This window comes from Xenopus laevis, chromosome 2L (assembly GCF_017654675.1).
Source record: "Xenopus laevis strain J_2021 chromosome 2L, Xenopus_laevis_v10.1, whole genome shotgun sequence".
NCBI classification, from domain to species: Eukaryota; Metazoa; Chordata; class Amphibia; order Anura; family Pipidae; genus Xenopus; species Xenopus laevis.
In genome coordinates, this window is record NC_054373.1 from 116,556,153 (window position 1) to 116,580,849 (window position 24,697).

Consider the following 24,697-nt stretch of genomic DNA (forward strand, 5'->3'; position numbering starts at 1 on the left):
TGTTTGTCTCTACAGTGTTAGTAGCAATCAGTCAGTCAATTTTTGTGCAACAATTTGATAAGAATGCTATTCCTTGTTAACATGTGCTGTGACCGTGCATGTCACTTAATGGCATCAATACATTTATGTCAGCTCACATTAGTATTTGCTTGTTAACTCTGGCTAGTTGTCTAGTCAGCTAGTTTAAAGTGACGAAAAAAGGGTTTCTCCATATAAATCACAGCAACAACTACTACAACTATGTCTTCATAGGCCTGTGTGTACCAGGGTGTGTTACTGATTTGTTCAATCAACTTTGGTGACATTGCACCATATGTCAATCTGCCAGACTAACATTTATAATGTGCTTGTCGCATATCTTAATGTTGGCAAAGTGGCCTGTGGAGCTTTGTAGCCACCCTTACTTTAATTGAATACTTTTTGCAGAAATTGTCCGTATTCATCTGCCAGACTAATAGTTTTTGACCCATAGATCATTGTGTCTGATTTGACTCTTTAGCTCCTCCTGCAGTCTTTCAGTAAGACTGTTGACTATTGTGTCCTATTCGTTTTTAATAAAGAAATGTAAATTCACAAGGGCATGGCTTGTGTGCAGCATTATCTTTGTATGTTTGCATTTATACACCTAAGTAGAAGCTGCTAAAATGGTCAGCTGAGGTAAGCATGAAGATTTTACATAGAGCCCACAATGATCTCTGGGGCATGTCTTGTTATGTAGGAAAATGACTGAATTAAAAAAATTCATTGATACTTATAACAGATTGCTTTACTTTTTTGTTCTGTAAGGAAAGCCTACGTTGATGTTTATTCTAATCATGTCATGCCTTACAGGTAATGTTGAAAAACAGGTTTAAGTTTGACTACATTGCTACAAATTTTCTTCTAATATAAGAAATGCAGACTCGCATACCTTTTGCCTACATCGGTTTATTATGTTTTGAAAAATGCTTTGTCAGGCATATAAATTGCCTGGATGCAACTGAGAAAGGCAACCCGACAAGAGTAGCAAGTAACAGATCTGTCAAGATGGCTCAGCCGTAGGTAAGAGAAAGCTACCCTGCTAGGTGAAATGATCAAAGCAGAGCAACCGCAAGGAAATAGAGGCTGGCGGCTGAGGTCTTAACAAATGGTAGCTCCCCAATATTACAGTCTATCCTTTTCTTTTAAGTTTAAGTAAGAGCTTTCCAACATAGCTGATTGTGAGGGGGGAAAAATTACAAACTGCTGTAAAACATTTAGATTCCAAATAACCTAAGCTAGCAGATTATTTAGCGAGGAATGTGTCTGACAAAGAATTATGGTTAAAGAACACATTATGTGTATGTGTGTATATATACACACACACACACACACACACACACACACACACACACACACACACACACACACACACACACACACACACACACACACACACACACACACACACACACACACACACACACACACACACACACACACACACACACACACACACACACACACACACACACACACGCTTTGTTTCTGCATATCAGGTACTCACTGTGCTCCCTTGAGCAAGAGTGAGCAAGCCAGAGGAAAGAAAACATGGGGTATAAATTAAAATTTTACAAGATTGCCAAAACCATTACATCTGGTCTGCATGGAAAGCAAGGAATTCCATGGGAACATTCATTATTCATGGAAAAGCCTGAAGCAGTCATTCAAGCATTTGTAAGCTGAACTGACCAACTGTGCATGTAACTAATTATAGCCGTATATCAGAGAGCAGGTTAAAAAGAGGGTGACTGCCTTAACATCTTCACAACCAGATTGATTTGTGTACCGTGTATCAGTCCGGGAACTGCAACTCTTAGTACCCGCTATACAGCTGCCAGTACTTTTGCTTTAGTTTATTTGACTGCTCCGGCTGATTATCATGTCATATTTATTTGGCACAATAGATTATAGTTCTCTACCCATTCCCAATATAACTTTTCAGGTGGCAGGTGCTAAACGGTCTACAAGACCCCCTGCTCAGGGTTAGAACAAACCATAAAAGAATCCAAGATCACTGTAGCACACTGTTTTGTTTTTTTGTAAATGCAGAAGGTGATTTTTATTGGCCCAAAAGGAGACATGAATACATGGCAGGGTTCAAGACCTTGCAGGGCCCTTTATCAAGCCTAGCATATTTATTTGTAGCATAAATGCAGACTACTTGTTTTCATAAATGAAAGGACACATTTATTAAGGGTCAAATAATAAACTAAAATTTTTGAATTGCATTTTTGGTCAAAACTCGAATTAGGACTTGAATTGGGAATAATCCAAACTCGATTTGAATTTGAAATTCGAGATTTATCAAGCATTTACCCTGGGAACAATTCGAATTTGACTATTCACCGCCTAAAACCTGCTGCGTTCATGTAGAAGTCAATGGGAGAGGTCCAGTGATCCATTTGAAGATGTTAATAGCCTTCCTGACATTCGAGTCTGTAATATTCGTTCGACTTTTAGACGTTCTAATTTTTTCTTAAATAACCTCCCATTAGAATTTCGAGTATATTCAAACTTATTAGCGAAAAAAAAATTCACGTGACTTTGAAATTCGCCCTTTGATAAATAGGCCTCCCCGCGTGGGCTTATAACCCCATAGTAATCGTTCAAAACCCATATCACCAAATTCTAGAATAAAGCTGCTGTGAAGGCAAAGTGCTGACCAGCTGTTTGTGTAATATTTATATGGTTTTATCTTTCCTATATATTGTGAATGCCCCCAACGCATTTCATGCAGGAGGAATATGCTTGTTTCTATTCCTTTAAGCAAACCCGTCATTGGCTACATTTTTTGTTTTGACATTTCCTGAAATTGTTACACAGTCATAACGATAATGGTTACACCCTGCCTGGTACTTCCATTCACACACAAACTTAGTGCTTGTGTTGGTCACTTTGCAAATGTTTCTTCCGGGGGCACTAAAATATCAACAAGTCAGACCACAAGCTTCCTCTCCCAGTCACTCCCAGGAAACCTCTTTTTCCCCAACAGAAACACTTGTAAAATGAGTGCTTTACACTTTCTGCACAGAACTTGAACTGAGCCTTGTCTAAGTCATATATTTAAGTAATTCACTATTTAAAGCATATATTTGAACTGCAGTGTAAAGCATAAGGTTTAAAATGTCCCATATAGTTTGAACCCGAGCAGACATGGTTTGGGTAGCAGTAGCCATGCTAAGCTAGTGGTGCTAGTAAGGTGCAATATGATGGTGTACCTGGATGATTAAAGTACAATTATGTCAATTTAGAACTTATTTATTTTGGCCCACAGATCTGCGAGGCTCATAAACCCTGTGAGATAGATCCGGTAAAGTTAAAAGATGGTGAAAATTTTGAGAACAATAAGGTAAGCTGAACTGACTTCACCTGACATGTATTTCTTAATCACCATGGCATTTTATGAGGAATTAATACCACAATGAATGTTTTGCTATTTGCCTGTACTATTCACCTTATTGGGAAAAAAAAGCTAACTTTTATCAATTTCACTTTAAATTCTGGGCCAAATATGGAATTGTTTAACTTTTAAACCTAATAGCGTCAAACTTTTTATCTAATAGCTGATGTAAAAAACAGTTCCCATAAGCCATAATTGTTAAGAATTATATGTATAGTCTGTAGAAAACAACAGCTTTCACATTGTGAAATGCACTGTGGATGAATTTGCTCTGTTCCGTTCCCACAGTGATGTGGGACACAGATAAAAAGTAAAATATCTACCTAATGGCCTTTTTTCTTACCAGTTCTCTGGTTACATGTATTTTTCTGCTTGCCTAGCAATGGTTCTCTATGTCTGTGGGAGTTTTGGTGATATTGTTTAATTGATGACCCTGCACAAGATCTCTAAACCATGTATACATGCATTCCATTGTCCTGATTTACACCCATCACTTGGCTAATAATGCCGGTCGATTGTAAGAACCCACACACCAGTTTTACAGAGTAGCCAACCAACAGGAATATGTTATGGTTAAACATTATCTACAGTTTATCTCTATCAGACATGTTGTAGAATATTTCTCTGAAGGGAACTGGTGTTTTCTTTCAATATAACATTAAAGGAATAGTAACACCAAAAATTTTTTTAAAGTTTTTTAAAGGGGAACTATCTATAACTAAAGGGGGAAATGAAAATGTAATATAAGTTTCCTCATACTGAAGTAAACTTTCTAAATACAATCAATTGAAAATTCTGCATTGTTTCTGAAATAATCAAGTTTATATTCACTATTCCCCTCTCAGCATCTGTTTCTCTTCATTCTGTCTTCATGCAGGAGTTGGGTCGGATGAAAGTTCCAATATATTTTATAGCAGATGTATTAGAGCTCCCTCAAATAACATTCCAGTAAAAAAACAAAATCTAACAAAATAACTGCCTTTTGCACCAATTCTGCATGTAGAGAGACATGATGTCTGGTGATTTTAACAGAGTGAGCCCTAATACATTTTCTAGGCAAAAGGAGCCCCCCTATAAGATATATTGGATCATTCATCTGACACTCAACTCCTGCATGAAGACAGAATGAGGACAAACAGATGCTGAGAGAGGAATAGTGAAGATAAACTTGATTATTTCAGAAACGGTACCAAATTTTTAATTGATTGTATTTAGAAATTTTCTTATTTCAGTATGCTGAAACTTATATAAAATTTTCATTTTTGTGATAGTTCCCCTTTAAAGGAATAACAGTATTATGCAGTGTTGCCCTGCACTGGTAAAACTGATGCGTTTGCTTCAAAAACATTACTATAGTTTATATAAACAAGCTGTGTAGCCATGGGGGCAACCATCCAAGCAAAGGATAACAGATACGTTCTGAAGAATCTCATTATATACTACAGGGCTTATCTGTTATCTACTAAGTATCCTGTGCCTTTTCGCCTGTTTCATCTGTGAATGGCTGCCCCAATGGCTACACAGCAGCATGTTTATATAAACGAGTGTAGAGTTTCTGAAGCAAACACACCAGGTTTATCAGTGCAGCACAACAGTATACTATAGTTTTAATTACTTTGAAAGATTTTAATTGTTTGGTGTTACTGTTCCTTTAAAGCATACAATTGTGTTACATTGTCCATCACTGTGAAATGTGGGCAGTTTTTATGTTATGTTTATAACACAGTAGATGGCAGTGTTTTGCTTCAAGATATGATGATTGTGTTTTCATGAAGTATGAGCTGTGCTGATTGTAAGCTTACTGCCCTGCTATTAATATCCGCTACAATTTTCTTTGTTTAGCTTTTTCATTGTACTTGGCATGGTTACAGTACAGCCCTGGGAGGTAGGCAATGAGCCATCCCAATCGGCATCAGGAGCGTTGGCTAAAATCTTTCTTTCTGTTTGACAACGTGAAAAAATGTGTTAGCTCACTAACGATTAACATTATTTTGTCTTTCAAATTATTCTAGGAAAACCTGAAAAATTATGTAGACCGGATATTTGATGTCATCACAAAATCTGGCGTTAGCTGCCCCACCGTCATGTGTGACATTTTTTTCTCACTGAGAGAGTCAGCCGCCAAGCGTTTTCAAAGTAAGGCTGGTACTGAAAACAAACTAAGCATCCCATTGAAAGTATAAGTATGTGAATGGTAGTGTTTCACACCGCTTTGCTCAGAATGTTCTCATTTGCTGCCTCTCTCTTTTAAATATGGTATTTGAGTGGGTGGAAGGAGGGCTTGTGGGAGACATTTCTGTAACATACCTGCTGCTTTATCAATCTTAGAAACCAATGATAGAAGTTAGAAGATAGCAGCTTTACCAGTGCAAAGAGCTTGCAACTATGAAACTGTTTTGAACTACAACCCCCCAGTTCTCCACCCAGCTTTGGCTGCCTTGTCATTCACAACAGCTGGAGGTCTGTTAGTGTGACATTGAATGAAAGCATTCATACACAAATTGCTTTAGTTTGTTCTGCTTCAATTTCAACACATTTCCTAAGTGCCTTTATCAGAATGCCAATAAAGTCAGTGAAGTGGTTAGCGTAACAGCATTAAAAGCCTTCTCACGTATTCACACTGTTGGCGGGTCTTTCTATGCGTCCGGACTTAACCTTTCTCCATATACCTGACAGGGCAAATTCTTTGTGGTGAAACAGAGGAAGTCAACAACTATCAGCTATACTCTTGGCTAGACTCCTTCCACTCCTAGGAAATAAGAGCTTTTTCTAAAACGACAACAAATAAAGTGCAGACTCACTGGGAAAATGCATGTTGGCTTTATATTAAAACCTGGGGGTTGCACATAATAAAGCTGTAAAAGTAACAACAAAAAGCCACATGGATTAGATCAGTGATCCCCAACCAGTAGCTCGTGAGCAACATGTTGCTCTCCAACCCCTCAGATGTTGCTCCCAGTGGCCTCAAAGCAGGTGATTATTTTTGAATTTCTGACTTGGAGGCAAGTTTTGGTTGTATAAAAACAATATGGGCTACCAATAGCCAATCACAGCCCATATTTGCCGCCCCCAGGAATTTTTGTCCTGCTTGTGTTGCTCCCCAACTCTGTTTACATTTGAATGTGGCTCACAGGTATAAAAGGTTGGGGACTGCTGGATTAGATAGTGCTCATCAGATGTTAATTAAATATCATTGGTTAAGAGACCCAACACCACTGGTAAATGGCTAAAAACACACACAGGAATGGTATGGTGGTATGGTATTTGCATGGACATGTAAAGCCTACATTTTCCTATCATGTATATAAATTAGGCATATCATCCCCACCCAAGCCACATCATTTGTACTGCATATATCCACTCCAGTTGCTAACACCATCACATTTTCCTAAAACAAATAAAGGGGATACATGTACTTTTAATGTGAAAGACTTTTGTTACATCACCACCTGCTAGTCAGTTTCCTACCAGTCTGACCACCAAGTAGTCAAGGAAGTTGTCAGGAGAAAGAAAGAGGCTGCTCTGATGTTCTTCTGCGTAGGAAAGATGCGAGAAAGGTTTCTATATTTTTTTTCCTAAGCAGAAGAACATCAGAGCAGCCTCTTTCTTTCTCCTGACAACTTCCTTGACTACTTGGAGGTCAGACTGGTCAGAAACTGACCAGCAGATGGTGATGTTGTAACAAAAGTCTTTCACATTAACAGTACATGTATCTCTTAATATCCTGCAATAAAAACAAAATAAATAGTGAATGTACATTGCAAAACTTCTTACAATAGCACAATCATCAATTTTACATTACTTATTTTAAATGTTTACTTATCCTTTAAGCTGATGTCGCTCTAGGCATTTTTTCTGTCAGCTGGGTTACACACAAAAGCACCCATATTGGCACTTTTCACTTTGGAAACTAATGTTTGGGCTTCAGTACTGGTTCTGATCAGGTACTGGTCAGCTGTTTCCCATTCAAGTCAGTGAGAGGAGGCAGTGGCCATTTCAGGTTCTTGCAATTATACAAAAATGCCTGGTGTGTTTAAGAAAAGTCATATACTGTAATACAAATTCCAATGAAGAAAATAAATAATTAGAGATTCAGATACATTGGTGGCATCTAATAATTTTGCAGAACAAATGATCAACATCAGAAAAAAGGGCGTTTTCTGATTGGCAGTTATGGTTCTGGAAATTTTGTTCCTTTGTGTCCACATGCTGAGGTTTTTATAAAAACCACAATTTGACAAATGTATGTGTTTTATCTTTTTCTCAATGTCATGTATACATTAGAAATGTAGTGAGGAGCGATGAGCGAAATTTTTCGCCAAGTTTCGAATCTAAAATGATGCCTACAGACTACTGGGTGCCTATAGACTAAATTTTCGCACGTCAAAAATATGTTGCGTAATTTGTCGCACGTCATTTTTTTGACGCCCATAGACTTCAATGCATTCTGGCGAATTTTCATTGTTTCGCAAATTTTTGTCGAATCGAAACAGGTCAGATTTGCCCATCCCTAATACTGAGTGATACAGAGTTGATATATGTCAGATTTCAGGGCAGTGTGCAAAAATGCATGTGCCCTTGACACCTATTGCTATGTACATATGAGACTTGTATTTACAGTGTATCACGTCTCATTGTGATACAATAAAACTTGTCAGGTTGCATTTCTTTTCATGCTTGCCATTCAGCCACATTCAGTGCAGTGCAAATGCTGTACAACACACTCCAGGCACAAGCACAAACCTTGCAGGAAAAAGCATGTACCAAACATGCATGAACAGGCCATGCAGCCCACAACACAGCAAGCCTATGTGCCATGCCCATGTCGTAGGTGCAAATGCTCTGTGTACACAGCAATATGCTTGTTTCTTGCATCTGTCATTATTTATTTGCTGTTTCCTATCCTCCACTAATGGCATAACATTTGATTTTTATCATTTTTTTCTTCAGGTGATCCAGATGTTCGATACACAGCTGTGAGCAGCTTCATTTTTCTCCGATTCTTTGCACCTGCCATCCTATCCCCTAATCTCTTCCAGCTCAGCCCTCATCACCCAGTAAGTGCTTGTGAGAAGATCTGTGCCAATGACATGTCAAAGTGGCACTCTATGTGGAGAAGTGGCTGAATGGAACTCAGTGGGAATATAACACTGTGCCAGACTTTGGCTTTTAATTTGCTGAATGCTTTACAGACGCAGGTGCTGGGGAACATTTACTGAAACACCTTTTCATTTTCTTTATTAGCGCCATTTTAAAAGATTATTATTTAAAACTGTTGTTCTGTCTCGGGCTTCTTCTCAGTGCCTGAGAAATGCATACAAGTATATAGAGCAAGGATTCTTTATATAGAAGGATTCTTTCATATAGAATCGTGCAAATTGGCTCACATAAAAGCAAACTGTAGTCTACTAAATAATGCTGATACACAATATTTCAGGCTTTCCTATGTAGGATAACTTCATGGTGCAGCATTTTTATGTGGCAGTAATTCTTGGCTTTGAGCATATGTTCCACTAATGCGACTGTTGTTGTTAAATGAGGCCATTCTGTGACATACCAGCACTTGTAAAAGTGTATTTTGATAACATGATCTTATAGGATCTGTCCTGGTAAAAACCCAAGGATACTACCACATATATCATCCCTGGATTTCCACTTTAGAATCTGCTGTGTTGGTAGGAGGTTGCATGTGTGAATGCCTAATCTATTCTTCTCCTATTCTAAAATGTACTTCCTACCCATCCCTTTGACAAGGTATTAAAAAAAGCTCATAAGTTGCAGCAATATTAAACACTTTGATTGCGCAACAACCTTGTTTCGCCCCCAACTTCTTTTTTCTTCTTCTCCTACTGTTTCAGCTGCCACCTCCTATTTTGCATGTATGCCTCACATAATGTTAGAAAATGAAATTCTTTTTGTTTGTTAATGACACGAGCACTGATCATAAATTGCTCTGTCAGAATTCTTTGTAGGTAAAGTGACATTTTTCTCTGAGTATTCATGTAAAATGCCTGATTTTTTTTTCATTGCGATTAAAAGTTTTCAGCAGCCTTCCTTCCCCATTCTGTTGAATCACTTTATGTAATTTCTATCACTTACTGAGGGATTAGAGTGACAGGCCATGGAGCACTTTCAGTGGTCTTTGCCTTTCTTCCATATCACCACCAAGTATCTACTCCTCTCTCTTTCTTATCCTGCTCCCAGCATGCCCACCCCATGCTAATAAAACATGACTGCAACTGTCAAGTCATGATTGTTCCCCTTGAAATCACTGTATGCCCATGAATCGGTCAGCTAGAGGTATTCAACCTTCTGTATATGAGCAAGAGGAACTATCACATAAATGAAAATTTAATATACGCTTCATCACACTGAAATTCGACAATTTCTAAATACAATCAAATAAAAATCCTGTACCGTATCTGAAATAATCAAGTTTATCTTAACTATTCCTCTCCGCATCTGTTTCTGCTCATTCTGTCTTCATTCAGGAGTTGGGTGTCAGGTGAATGATCCAATATATCTTATAGGGGGGCTCCTTTTGCCTAGAGGATGTATTAGAGCTCACTCTATTAAAATCACCAGAAATCCTGTCTCTCTACATGCAGAATTTGTGCAAAATACAGTTATTTTGTTAGATTTTTGTTTGTACCTGAATCAGTAATTTGAGTGAGCTCTAATTCATCTGCTAGGAAAGGGACCCCCCCCCTATAAGATATATATTGGATCATTCATCTGCCAACTGCTGCATGAAGACAGAATGAAGAGAAACAGATGCTGAAAGAGAGATTGTGAATATAAACTTGATTATTTCACAAACAATGCAGAATTGTTAATAGATTGTATTTAGAAAGTTCTTACTTTAGAAGGAGGAAGCTTATATAAAATTTTCATTTTCGTGAAAATTTAACCAGCTCATTTAAAAGATAAAACACATACAAAAGAGTTCTCCTGGTTTTATTTATTTTGTTTCCTGCAGGACCCACAGACTTCTAGAACCTTAACTCTTATATCCAAGACTATACAGACACTGGGAAGTTTATCAAAATCTAAATCTGTAAGTGCCTCTTCAAGTATTATAATTGTGCTTATGTAATTTAAATGTATTCAAATGTAGCAGTGTTTGATGCGGTATATCGAGGGTATTTACACAGTCTTCTTCTGCCATGGAAAGGAAGTGTCCTACACACCAGCTTTCTGTACCCCGAGTAGTTATTAGATATTTAGACGTTTAGAAACTCTGACAGATTTGTGCAGGACTCTTAATCTTGGGGCCTGGGGGTCTTTACAGGAATGGGATCCGTTATCAGGAAGCCCTTTATCCAGAAAGCTCCTAAAGCCATCCCCATAGACTCCATTTTAATCAAACATTTTTAAAAATTGTTTCCTTTTTCTCTGTAATAATAACAGTACCTTGTTCCTGTTCCCATCTAAGATATAATTAATACTGATTTGAGGGAAAAGAAACCTATTGGTTTTACTTCATGTTTAAATGATTTTTAGTACATCCCTTGCCCAGAAAACCCCGACCAAACTCCCATGCTCGATTTGACCTTATTTATTAATTAAAAAACTCAAATTAATCAGATAGGGAAAAATAATCAAGCGAAAACCCGAATTATCAGTTTTTTGGGGTTTTTTTAACTTTTTTTCCTGAATCGTTAGATATTTTTGGGTTTTTGCCCGAAACCCCCACATTTTTCGGATTTTCAGGCTAAACCCAGCGCAAATCACGATAACTTCAAATTGAGACTGGTACCTCTCCTATTGACCAATACTAGACCTCGACAGGTATGAGATGGAGGATTTTTGGATCCAGACTTTTTTGCTGCATCGAAAAATTTGAGATTTATTTTTCCACGAAAAATTTAAATTTTTGCCCCAAAAAGCCGACAAGATAAATTTGAGGTTTGGTAAATAATCTCCTTAGTGTAGCCTTGGTTCACCTGCAATTCATCATTCTAGCTCTGCTACTGCCTGGTCCCCCAGTATCCACTGAGACTAGCAAGTTATTATAATAAACATTATTAAATTAAAAGTTTCTCTTTCCATCCTGCAGCCTTCCATATACTGGTTAATTAGCTGTAACTTCCAGATTCTCCTATCAGATAGCTGTCAGGGGAGACTGCACATCACCATAAATTAAACTTGGCTTTCCTAAATTCTCCAGACATTATAGGAATTTATGACCAGATATTGGACTGTATGGGGTACAATACAGTACTATTTCTGCGCTCAAGGCCTGCTCCTGTAATTTTGTTAAGAGACATATAATGTGTGTATAGGAACCATTAGTAGTTAGTAGTAGTTTTAGACGTTTGTACAATTGCATCAGATTTTCCTTCCAATGTAAAACATGCTTCTAAATGTTTTATTTACCTCAACACAGTTTCAAAATTTCTGAATAATCTCTTCACCACAGGGTTAAATTGAAACTGAAATGGGTCCCAGAATTTAAATACTATCAAAACATGGAGGGGCACATTTACCTAGGGTCGAATATCGACGGTTAATTAACCCTCGATATTCAACCGTCAAAGTAAAATCCTTCGACTTTGAATATTGAAGTCAAGGATTTACCGCTATTCCTACGATCTCTTCACCACAGGGTTAAATTGAAACTGAAATGGGTCCCAGAATTTAAATACTATCAAAACATGGAGGGGCACATTTACCTAGGGTCGAATATTGACGGTTAATTAACCCTCGATATTCAACCGTCAAAGTAAAATCCTTCGACTTTAAATATTGAAGTCAAGGATTTACCGCTATTCCTATGATCGAACGATCAAAGGAATAATCGTTTGATCGAACGATTAAATCCTTCGAATCAAATCATTCGAAGGATTTTAATCCATCGATCGAAGGATATTCCTTCGATCAGAAAATTGTTAGGAAGCCTATGGGGACCTTCCCTATAGGCTAACATTGGCCTCAGTAGGTTTTAGGTGGCGCACTAGGGGGTCGAAGAATTTTTTAAAGAGACAGTACTTCGACTATCGAATGGTCGCATAGTCGAACGATTTTTAGTTCGAAACGTTCGATTCGAAGGTCGTAGTGGAAGTAGCCCATTCGATGGTCGAAGTAGCCATATTCGACCATTCAAAATTCGAAATGTTTTTCCTCTAATCCTTCACTCAAACTAAGTAAATGGGCCCCTTAAAGTGGCATACTACATAAATGGCTAAAGCATGTACTGCCATATCTGTACCACATACACTGAAGACAAAACACTTCACTGTCCATGTGTTTGCAATTTATGTTAAAATAAGATGTTTGGCCTTTCTACGGAATTCTTGATTTCTAATACATAGGCACACAAATTGCATACAGATGATCAAAAACTGTTTTGTTTGTGATTTGGTCAAGTGATAATAGATAGCATTTAAGGTATTTTTATAGGGCAAAGATACAGTGATCCGAAAACTTAGGAAACTTGTTTGTATTGCCAGTAGGATGTAAAATCCAAACAGTTTTGGATGTGGCTGAATACAAGAATTAAGGTGGCCATAACTGCACCGATAATATTGTACGATATTCGGTGCATGTATGTTGGGAGACGAGCCAAAAGATATCTGCAAAAGACTTGGATAGTAGTCGGCTCGTTGAGCGGGCCTTTGACTGCACCCGAACATCTGCCACTGTGCTGAATCGTCGGATACAGGTAGAATTCTATTGTTTCTATCTGTATATCTGACGATTCAACTCTACACGTGTCACATGTGTGAAATGAAGTGATTGTTTTAAAAAAAGGCTTTCATTCCTCACATTTTAATGCAATCTTTTTGTTCAACTCATTGAATTAAAGCTGAAAGTCTGCAGTTCAACTGCATCTGAGTTGTTTCATTTCAAATTCATTGTGGTAATGTACAGAACCAAGATTAGAAAAACGTTGTCTCTATCCAAATGTTTGTGGCCCTAACTGTAAGTTTAGCAGCATTTTGTACTTCACGAGCAGCTTGTAATTAAACATTCCCAATAACGGTATATTTGAAATTGCAGGCAAGCTTCAAGGAGAATTACATGGCTGCTTTTTATGAAAACTTTAATGAACAGAAATATGCAGATGCTGTGAAAAATGTAAGTAATATGCTGTTAACACTGATAACTGTGAGTAGCTTGCCTTGCGGTTGTGACAGTACAGTTAGCAACGTTCGAATCTGATGTTGAAATTCAGCACCCTCTTACATTTTTAAGTCGGGCTGCTGTGAGTTTTACTTTAGTTATAATTGATTGGCCACAACCTGGGTAGACGACCTTTTCTAACCCCAATTGATCTGTTGGTGTATGTTAAACAAATTCCCAATATATATTAATGATTAGGGATGTCGCGGACTGTTCGCCCGTGAACTAATTCGCGCGAACATTCGCGCGACGTTCGCCAATTTGGGTTCGCCTTAGCTGGCGCTTATTTTTGACCTCTCACCCCACACCAGCAGATACATGGCAGCCAATCAGGAAGCTCTCCCTCCTGGACCACCCCCACACCCCCTGGACCACTCCCCTTCCATATATAAACTGAAGCCCTGCAGCGTTTTTTCATTCTGCCTGTGTGTGCTTGGAAGAGCTAGTGTAGGGAGAGAGCTGTTGAGTGATTTGAGGGACAGTTGATAGTAACTTTGCTGGCTAGTAATCTACTTGATACTGCTCTGTATTGTAGGGACAGAACTCTGCAGGGATTTGAGGGACAGTGAGTTTAGGTTAGTTAGCTTTGCTGACTAGTAATCTACCTTCTACTGCAGTGCTCTGTATGTAGCTGCTGTGGGCACTGCTTCTGATCTCATCTGCTGACTGCTGTAATAACCCAATAGTCCTTGTAAGGACTGCTTTTATTTTCTTTTTTGTTTTTTTACTTTGCTACTATAAGAGCCCAGTGCTATTAGTCTAGCTGTGTTGGGGAGTGGGACTGGTGTGCTGCTCCTCCTAGTAGTTCACCACTACCAGCACCAACCAGAGTCAAAATTGTTACAAAGTATCTTATTTGCACCTGTTAGCTGTTCTGAGCTCTCTGCCAAAAGCTAATTAAGTTAGAAACTGTTTTTTTTTCTGGCTGTTCAGTTCAGAGAAAAGAGGGACTGGTGTGCTGCTCCTCCTAGTAGTTCACCACTACCAGCACCAACCAGAGTCAAAATTGTTACAAAGTATCTTATTTGCACCTGTTAGCTGTTCTGAGCTCTCTGCCAAAAGCTAATTAAGTTAGAAACTGTTTTTTTTCTGGCTGTTCAGTTCAGAGAAAAGAGGGACTGTGTGCTGCTCCTCCTAGTAGTTCACCACTACCAGCACCAACCAGAGTCAAAATTGTTACAAAGTATCTTATTTGCACCTGTTAGCTGTTCTGAGCTCTCTGCCAAAAGCCAATTAAGTTAGAAACTGTTTTTTTTCTGGCTGTTCAGTGCAGAGAAAAGAGGGACTTTCCAGTACAAAAGAGGGACAGGGGGTTGAGTGGTCAAAAGAGGGACAGTTGGGAGGTATGCAAGTGCCACCTAGCTGTGTGAGCTTTTTCACATTCTGTCTAAATAACAATAATAATTCCGTGTCCATAAACATCACCTGAGTGATGTTTTTACAGCAGCAATAATATATTCCGTATCCACTACTGTATACGTTGCCCTTGCAGGCATTGTTTGCCCAGTCTTTAACCAAGTGCCACCTAGCTGTGTGAGCTTTTTCACATTCCGTGTCCAGAAACATCACCTGAGTGACGTAGTGTGATTTCTGCCCTTTACAGCACAAAACGCAGCGCTGTGTCAACAATGTATTTTTCAGATACATTTTTGCCCTTGATCCCCCTCTGGCATGCCACTGTCCAGGTCGTTGCACCCTTTAAACAACTTTAAAATCATTTTTCTGGCCAGAAATGTCTTTTCTAGCTTTTAAAATTCGCCTTCCCATTGAAGTCTATGGGGTTCGCGACGTTCACGAACCGTTCGCATTTTTGGACGCATGTTCGCGAACATTTTTTCCGCCGTTCGCTACATCCCTATTAATGATACTTTTTGAGATGTTTGAAAGTTATTTGTAAAAGTAATTGCTATTAAAGTCAATCTTTGTGTACCTATTTCTGTTCTCTGGTTCTGACTCCTAAAACAATGTAGCAGAGGTAAGTTCTTCATGTCTGTTAATCAACTGGCTTCTGCTACTAGAAAACTTTTTTGCTGGGAATTCTTTTTTGTTAAACACCCTGTTTTTATTGTTGATTGGGTTTTCGCTATATTTGCTGCAAAAATAAATGTGTCTTGTAACTTTCCTGTTGTTCTGATACATAATTTTGGACATTATGCTAATGTGCAGGGTAAAACACATATTATATTCACACCACACACCACCTCATCTCTACCTCTTGGAGTTGTGTTTTGGCTTTCTAATGTATGCTTCTGTTTGTCTGTGCAGTTCCTTGATTTGATTTCATCTTCTGGAAGAAGAGATCACAAAAGAATAGAGCAGCCAATTCTGCTTAAGGAAGGGTAAGTGACAGACACACCAATTGAATGCGAGCTTGAACAGCTGAGCCTGAGGCTGTATACTGATCTTATTACTGTGTTGCCAGCAATGTGCTAACACAAAACAAAAGTATGTGCTAGTTGGGTAATGCTACTATGATATATTACCTTCTGCTTATGCCTCTTTGTTTTAGCGAAAAGGCAGCAATCGGAAAAGTGAGGATTGCCTCTGCCATTGAGGATGCACTGAATCCATAATTCTAGGGGATATTACATTATAGCTAAAAGATGAGGATGAACTTAATCTGAGCCATATTATTCAGATATGAGCTTGTACAAAATTGCCTCATGTTTTGTCACCAGATCATTAGGGTTAGGAGTTGCTTTAAATCAATAGGTCGGATTGGGATTTGGTTATGTCATAATCTGGATATTCAAAATTCATGAATACAAAGCATTCCTTTCTAACACCATAGTGAAGCCCATACAGTAGCCTTAGACCAGTGGTCCCCAACCAGTAGCTCGCGAGCAACATGTTGCTCTCCAACCCCTTGGATGTTGCTCCCAGTGGCCTCAAAGCAGGCGCTTATTTTGGAATTTCTGGCTTGGAGGCAAGTTTTGGTTGTATAAAAACCAGGTGTACTGCCAAACGGACCCTCCTTTAGGCTGCCAGTACACCTAGGGGCGACCAAATAGCCAATCACAGCCCTTATTTGGCATCCCCATGGACTTTTTCATGTTTGTGTTGCTCTCCAACTCTTTTTTACATTTAAATGTGGCTCACGAGTAAAAAAGGTTGGGGACCTCTGCCTTAGACTATAGTAATGTGGCCAAGCCCTATCCTTAATAAACAGTGGACATGAATCCGCCCACAGCCATTAAACAAAGTAGAAAGCGGAGCATCGGCAAGTATTTCAGACAGTACATTTTCGGTGTATTGAAATAATGTTTTAATACTATGATGGAAGTTCTGTCCATCCAAAGTAAAAATATGCTAACTATTCCATGATCTTAGATTTGGTTGGTGGTTGTTTCAGATAATATAGAACAGGTTTAGGCAACCTGAAACACTTTAGTTGTTTCAGAACTATAACTTCCACAACCTTTCTGCTTGCAAAGCTGATGGGATGATGTGAATTATGTCTCTGCAAAAACTGGAATCGAGAAGGTTGCCTTTTCTTGCTCTACAATATTTTATTTAATTATTTAAGGAGCAGAATCAGATTTTTTTTAAGAAACCTATTTTTCATGAACTCATTACATAGCAATGGTTTGTGCAATAAACACAGTATATTGCAGTATACCATAGGTGTAGTAACTAACCTTTGGCTCCTCAGTCATGCTCCTGCATTTTTAGCTTTATGATAGGTGGCTTGCTTCAATCAACAGAGAAAATGAATACCCCTTTTTAAAAGATCTGTTTCTGCCTAAGCTGAATACTTAAGGGGGTTATTTATCAACGGTCGAGTTTGGGGTTTTTTTTATACCACGATTAAACTTACAGCTCGAATATTTGCTTATTTATGGAAAAACTCGAATGCAATCGGGTGGGGGAAAACTTGAATACTTGAATTGATTGAGTTACCAGCTCAAATGGATTGAGTTTTCGAGCGCAAACCCACCAAAAAAAAACTTGAAAATCAAATATCTTCAAATGGTTCAAGGGACCTCTGCCATTGACTTCTACATGACCTCGACAGGTATTAGCTGGAGTATTTTCAAATTCTAGCTTTTTGCAGCTGCGGGGCACAATAAATCTGGAAAAATTTTAGGTTTAGGACCTTTAATAAATAACCCCCTAAATGTAAAAACAGTATAGGAGAACATTTGGATCACTTGCTATATGGGAAACCAGACATGCTCTTCAGAAAGTGACTGTGTGCTTACTTTCCATTTCAAAACAGGTTTATGATCAAGAGAGCGCAAGGAAGAAAACGATTTGGGATGAAGAATTTTAAGAAACGATGGTTTCGTCTTACCAACCACGAATTTACCTACCAAAGAAGTAAAGGTAAAGCAGTAGCGAAAATGCTTAAGAAAAGTATTGTATATTTATGTAAGGAAGATAGATCTTTTGAGGGGTAAATAAAGAGGCCTGCCAGGTTCAGGTTAGGTAACCTTTAGTAATCTGCCAAAAAGCAGCAGTGATGCACTTGTACAGGAGTACAAACCAGGGGAAATCCACTCCATGTGTCTGCACCCAGGCCAACATTGTGACTTCAAGTGCAGACACAACATAGAGCGGAGGTGAGTGGCCATGACTGACTGGTCTGACTGTAGCCTTAAATGAGAAGGAAAGCTACGGAGGCATTTTATTGCCAATAGATTAGCTGCAATAGTGCAATGCTATATTTATTCTGTGGAATGTTTTACCATACCTGAGTAAAAAGCTCTAGAAACTCTCTATTTGTTTAGGATAGCAGCTGCAGAATTAATGTGGTGTGACATCAATTCCAGCCTGAGTCTCTCCCTGCTCTGGGCTCAGATTACAGTAGAGAAGGGAGGGGTGGGGGGAGAGGAGCAAACTGAGCATGCTCTTGCCCAGGGCAATGAGGTTTAAGCTGAAGGCAGGAAGTCTGATACAGAAGCCCATGTGTACACAATAGAAGGAAAGAAATGTGCTGTTTCTTTTGACAGAGGACTCAGAGCAGCATTACTTTTGGGGTTTACTGGTATATTTAGATGGACCTTTCTGATAAGGCTTACTTACTTTTAACCTTTCCTTCTCCTTTAAACAGTTTTTCAGTTACTGTAGTACTCTCTTGTCATTAGTTTCACTCACATTTATCGAATGAGAGTTTGCTTACCTAGTGAAGCGCAGTTCATATTCTGTCAATATTTAGGGGCAGATTTATCAAAGGTCGAATTTCAAAGTAAAATATACTTCGAAATTCGACCATCGGATTAAAATACTTTGAATTCGTATATCTAATTCGAACTGTTTTTCATCGAATTTGGCTATACTGCGGTCGAGGTAAAATCGATCGATCGAACGATTTTACTTCAACTACAAAAAAACTTAGAAAAATGCATTAGAAGGTCCCCATAGGCTAACATAGCACTTTGGCAGGTTTAATTTGCCGAACTATTGAAGTTGAAGTTTTTTTAAAGAGATAGTACTTCGGTTATGGAATGGTCGAATATTCGAACGATTTTACTTAGAGTCGAAGTCGTAGTAGTCTATTCGATGGTCGAAGTATCCAAAAATTTTCTTTGAAATTCGAACTTTTTGAACTTCGAATCCACTTCGACCCTTGATAAATCTGCCCCATAGTGTATATAGTATATGTATAGTCGTGAATCTCAACCCTTTATATCTGGCATTGGCCTGTGTGGCAGAGCTTTATGTATATAACACCTTGGTCCATATATTCCCATGACCACAACTTGTGAGTCCAGGATCATGGATCGTTTAAACCTTTTGTCAGCCACAATACGCTGAAATGCCATGTAAGTGCCCACAATGTAAATTGGCACAAACCACAAACTTAATCAATGTTTCTTTCTTTCCTTCTGTATTTTAAGCAGGCGATCACCCCTTGTGCAGTATTCCCATAGAAAACATTCTGGCTGTTGAAAAATTAGAGGAGGAATCATTCAAAATGAAGAATGTGAGTAACACAAATGTGGTTTTGTGAGGACTTAAATTGCACAGTTGCCTTACCAGTTATCATTTATATAAAAACATCTCACCCTCAGAATTTATGCCACTGATTGCTAGGGTCCCATTCAGCTTAGAAACCAGGCAGAGGTTGTAATGAGCAACTATAAGATAAATAGGAGAGAATCTGAACAGAAACATAGATGCAGTTGGGATCACCATACCTTATGTCTGCTAAAAATCATTTGAACATTAAATAAATCCAATAGGATTATTGTGCCACCAATTTTTCTGTAGCTTAGTTAGAATTAATACACAATGATGTTTTATTATTACAGAGGAAAAGGAAATTATTTTTATTTCATTATAATTATTTGCTTAAAATGGACTCTGCGGGAGATGGCATTCTTGTAATTCACAGCTTTCTGGATAATGGGTTTCTGGAAAAGGGAGTGTAGTGTCAAGAGCAGCTTGTATGTACACAAACTAGAGGCCTGTTGTTCGGTTTGCTAAAATGAAACTTTCTTTGAACTGTGTGTTTTCACAATCTATCTAAATGGTACCAATTAGTTTTCTGTACCTGCAGATGTTCCAGGTTATTCAACCAGTACGAACGCTTTACATCCAAGCAAATAATTGTGTTGAAGCCAAGGACTGGATAGACATCCTCACCAAAGTTAGTCAGTGCAACAAGAAGCGCCTCACTGTTTACCACCCATCAGCCTATCTGAATGCTCACTGGCTGTGCTGCAAGGCTACCTCAGAAAATGCCCCTGGGTGCACTCCTTGCACTGGGTAAGAGCTCAGCAATGGATTATCCTATTGATAACCTGACCTACTGTGCCTGTCAATATATGGCAAATCTCAGTAGCACAAAGCTGTTTTATAGTAGAACAAACTTGTCTAAATCATAATATCCAAATGTGATAATGCTTCAAGTATGCTCTTTTCCTATATTCAATTAGATTTTTTTTTATTTCACTACTGTTTATAATAAGCATGTGCGTTTGTTTAAAGGGGACCGGTCACCCGAAAAAATGATTCCTAATCCTATTTTATCATGTTATTCAAGCAAAGTAAACTTTAATTACACTATATAAATTATTTGAATCTTGTTTCCTTTGGTCTAGGAATTTATAATTATAGTAAGCAGGCAGGAGCCATTTTGTGGACACTGTTATTCTCATCTCAGAATCTTGTTTGTGCACCAGAATGGGGGACCCGATGTCCATCCCCATGTCCTGGTTACACAATTAAATGGTGAAGAGAGCGGGGAGAGCAGAGACATCTAGGAAGTGCTGAATGGAAAGTGAAAGTAATTGCCTGCCCTGTCTCTATGCCTAAGACATAGAGGCAGAGCAGGCAATATTTGATTGATAGCTGAGAATTTTAAATGAGTTTACAACAGCTATGAATGCTTTAATAAGAAAAAGAATTTGGATTTCATGTTTAATTTGAAAAGGACTATTATTATACAGCTTTTTATGTCTAGGTGACGGGTCCACTTTAAGAAAGACTTTAAAACCATCAGCTTCTGGCTTAACATTTTAGTTCAACTGGCCGTATGAGAATATTGGGAGCTGTAGATAGACATCCACAGGGTCAGACTGCTGCTTTAGGGGCCCCCACTGCAACCCCCTCCACCCCCCGCACATGTAACTTTTTACTGCTTGCGACCAGGGCCAGGGAAGTTGGTTGAGGGCACAGCAATAGCAGGTCTGGAGCCAACCAGTCTTTTTTCCAGTGTCCCAAAGGCCCAGTACGACCCTACAGAACCTCACCCAAGTGAGACCCCAGTTTTAGTTATCCATATAAACAGGTTTCAGCATCCGTCATATAGTATGTTTTACTAGTATTATCTGTTTTGTCTTATTATGCAGGGGCCTACCAGCAAATATACAGCTTGATATAGATGGAGACAGGGAGACGGAGCGCATTTATTCTCTGTTTATCACCTACCTGTGCAAGCTTGAAAAAATGCAAGGTAAGTGTGGTTATTACAGTATTCTTATATCACATATAGAAGGCTTCTAATAATCATCTGTGCCACTGGTTTTACAATTAGCATGCTTTAGTTTTGCATTCGTTTTTATTGCTATAATGACAATTTGGGTTTATTCTGTAACCAAAATACTCGCGCCACTACACTATACGCTGTGCCCACTTTGAATATGGCCTAATGCTGTTTGCTACTTTGTTTTGGTAGAGGCTTGTGGGAGCAAGTCTGTGTATGATGGGCCTGAGCAGGAGGAATATAGCACGTTCTTGATTGATGATCCGCGCGAAACCTACAAGTCTCTCTGTCACATCATAGAGGCCGTGAAAACATTGGAACAAGAGCATGCTCAGTACAGAAGGGATAAGTTCAAAAAGACAAAGTATGGAAGCCAGTAAGTGGGGCTTGGGAGGGAGCACTACTCAGTCTGTCAGCTTGTATAGCTAGAGCCATACATACTGATCCTTGGGTACAGTTGCTAAGTAAATGTGGTGCTATTAAACATAAGTTGCACAATGTCTTTCCCCATTACAGTGAAGGAAAACCTCACAATCTTGCCATTCTTTTCCAGCAACATTTGGGCAGTTCACCAACTAGGCTGAAACCCAGCGAGCTATCTGGTTCAGGCACACAAGATGGTGTCATATGGACTGCTCTTCTGGTATTCTCTCTGCTGATGCCTTTTAGAAGCCTAAGTAGTTGGTCACCACTGAATTCCCTCGGCAACAAGTCAAAAGGGTTATGTAAATTACCCATGACACCAAAACGCCAGTAGTGTAGTGGCCTTTATGATCATTATTATCTTCCAAAGCAAACATTTAGCCTCTTCAGAAAACATTCCATCTTAATTTCCATCCATTAAAAGACCATTATATTATGGCAAAAGGTGCAGTTTAGATAGTCAAGCTGCTTATAGCAGACCCTGTTTGTTTATGACAAAGTTTAAAGCTTGTTTTATTCATGTCACTGCATTTCTCATATGTTGGCTTAAAGTGTTACTGTATAGATAAATCTTGTATTCATATACACGTATTCTTTTTTTTCAGGGAGCACCCCATAGGCGACAAGAGCTTCCAGAGCTACATCAGGCAGCAGTCTGAGATATCTGCACATTCCATTTGAGCCAACATAGGATGCACTTAAAGGATTAAAGCAGGAAAAAGGAAATGTTTCATCTCTGAAGATATTGGCATGTGAACAGAGCAAGAGAGAGTGCTTGAACGCCTGGGCAATGTTAGCCAATGCTTTAGACTTACAAGCAGAGACTTGCTGAGACTTCAGTGTGTTTTGGGGACTGTTACAATACTTGCTATGCACTTTATTCATCTGATAACAGATGGCAGAACCTTTTTTTCGTTTGTTGTTGGCATTTCCCTCTTTTCCTTGTGATCGGTTCAGTGAACTGCTTCATAGACGGACCTTTTGTTTTTTTCCTTAAAATCACATGCATTCCTGGGGCTCATATACAGAATAAGTAAGGGTTGCACACGAGCTGTGCACTTAAAAACAATTCATTTACAGCCTGAATGCCATCTCTTGGGGGCACTCACATGCTCCTTGGCACCATTCCCTCTTGGCCTGCCTCTAGAATGCTCTGAAATCTCACAGATTCTCTGTGGTTCCTCTGGCTTCACTTGAAATATTTCACTATTGCTGAAAAGAGCAGAATAGGCACTATCAGCATTATATGGAGGTTATAACCAGTTTTGTAAATGAACCTTACACAGACTTAAGCTAAGTCACAGAGAATATGTGTTGGTTCCCACATTTAATTATTAAAAAATTGGGCATCAATGGATGCTAGCCCCTGTTTCATTTTTTGGCTGAAACTGATGCCAACACTTATTCTAAGGACCTTAAAAATGTCATGCCTTAATGGTCAATATAACTGTGGTTATAAAGTAGACCCTTGGCCTGTCTACCTACTCCATTAACAAATGTGATTGTGCCACCTACCTTTGCATATTATTTTGCTTTATTGTCCTTTGGATGGTACAAAAAGAACTACTGCTCTTGTCTCTGGACTTTCACTTTCTGTGCCAAACTGCTGCTTCGTGTTCTTATTTTGTGTTTTGTTTCAGCCTAGCTACTGTAGTGAAACTTGCATTATGAAAGTTAATCAGGTGGTAGCCCATTAACCCAGAGGGCAGCTGGGCAATGGACTGAATACCAGAATGTAAAAAGGCATAGGAGGTGGCCCAGAAACAAGTATATATAAATAATAAGAGATAATATTAAAAATGAGCTTACCCCACAAGCGATATGCTCTTGAAATGATAGGGTTACTGGGCCTACAAACCAGAAGCTAGTTCTGATTTCTAGTTGGATGGAGGCAAAAAACAAAACAAAAATACCTTGCAAAGTGTTACTAAGAGATCGTTTTGGTGAACTTCCTCTTTAATAGGGGTATGCACAGACAAATTTTTTATGAAAGTAAACACCTGACTATGGATCACATAACTTCATAAGTCTTAGCACCTTTCTCTCACCATTTCGTGTACAGCACTGACACTGGTTTATGGACTTGTATTTTCTTTTCTGTTCCCCTTTAAGGTCCAATTTATTGCAAGGACTCCTTTAATATCAAGGCTAAACACAATGAGCATTTCAGCCAGAGCTACCAGAATATCAAGGCCAATGTCTGCCAAAAATCTAATTTTCTTACCATAACCTTTAGGCTAAGTGCCCCAAAACTGCTCTACAGCCATTTAAAGGGTAATTTACTGCATTCATATAGGGCTCATTTATAAACACTGGTCAAATTTGCACCTGGGCAGTAACACATTGCAACCAATCAATGAGTGACTTTTTACAGGCAGCTGCAGGTTGAACAAAGAAAGCAATCATTTGATTGGTTGTCATGTGTTACTGCCCATGTGCAGATGATTCAAATGGATGACATAATATGCACCTGGACCAACAGTCTCCTATTAGGTACACAAAAAGCAACCACAATATTTTGGATAGTAGCTTTGTTCTAGCTAGTTTTTTCATGGTAAAAATATTATTGCACAGCCTAACCTTACTCCTATTAGTAAACAGGGAAAGAATAATACCATGAACTGGGATCCCCAACTTTTTTTTTTTTTTTTACCCTTGAGCCACATTCAAATGTAAAAAGAGATAAGGAGCACACACATAAAAATGTTCCTGAGGAGTGGAAAATGTGCGCTGTGATTGGATAATTGGTAGCCCTATGTGGACTGGCCGCCTACAGGAGGCTCTTGTTTGGGTGTAAA

The 24,697-nt window shown here is 38.7% G+C and overlaps 1 protein-coding gene across 4 annotated transcripts in view; it reads left to right on the plus strand.

The window, feature by feature from the left end:
* Positions 1-23,803, plus strand: part of rasa3.L (RAS p21 protein activator 3 L homeolog) — a 110,343-nt gene extending 86,540 nt beyond the window's left edge. For 2 of the 4 annotated variants that reach the window (XM_018245126.2, NM_001093333.1), the window contains 12 exon segments: positions 3,296-3,370; positions 5,434-5,557; positions 8,372-8,478; positions 10,401-10,478; positions 13,424-13,501; positions 15,812-15,885; positions 17,766-17,872; positions 19,387-19,472; positions 20,049-20,257; positions 21,343-21,446; positions 21,669-21,852; positions 22,505-23,803. In XM_018245126.2, coding sequence (XP_018100615.1) covers positions 3,296-3,370; positions 5,434-5,557; positions 8,372-8,478; positions 10,401-10,478; positions 13,424-13,501; positions 15,812-15,885; positions 17,766-17,872; positions 19,387-19,472; positions 20,049-20,257; positions 21,343-21,446; positions 21,669-21,852; positions 22,505-22,580 — 1,302 coding nt within the window. In that variant the 3' untranslated portion in view covers positions 22,581-23,803. 4 annotated transcript variants of the gene reach the window in all.
* Positions 23,804-24,697: the final 894 nt, after the last annotated feature.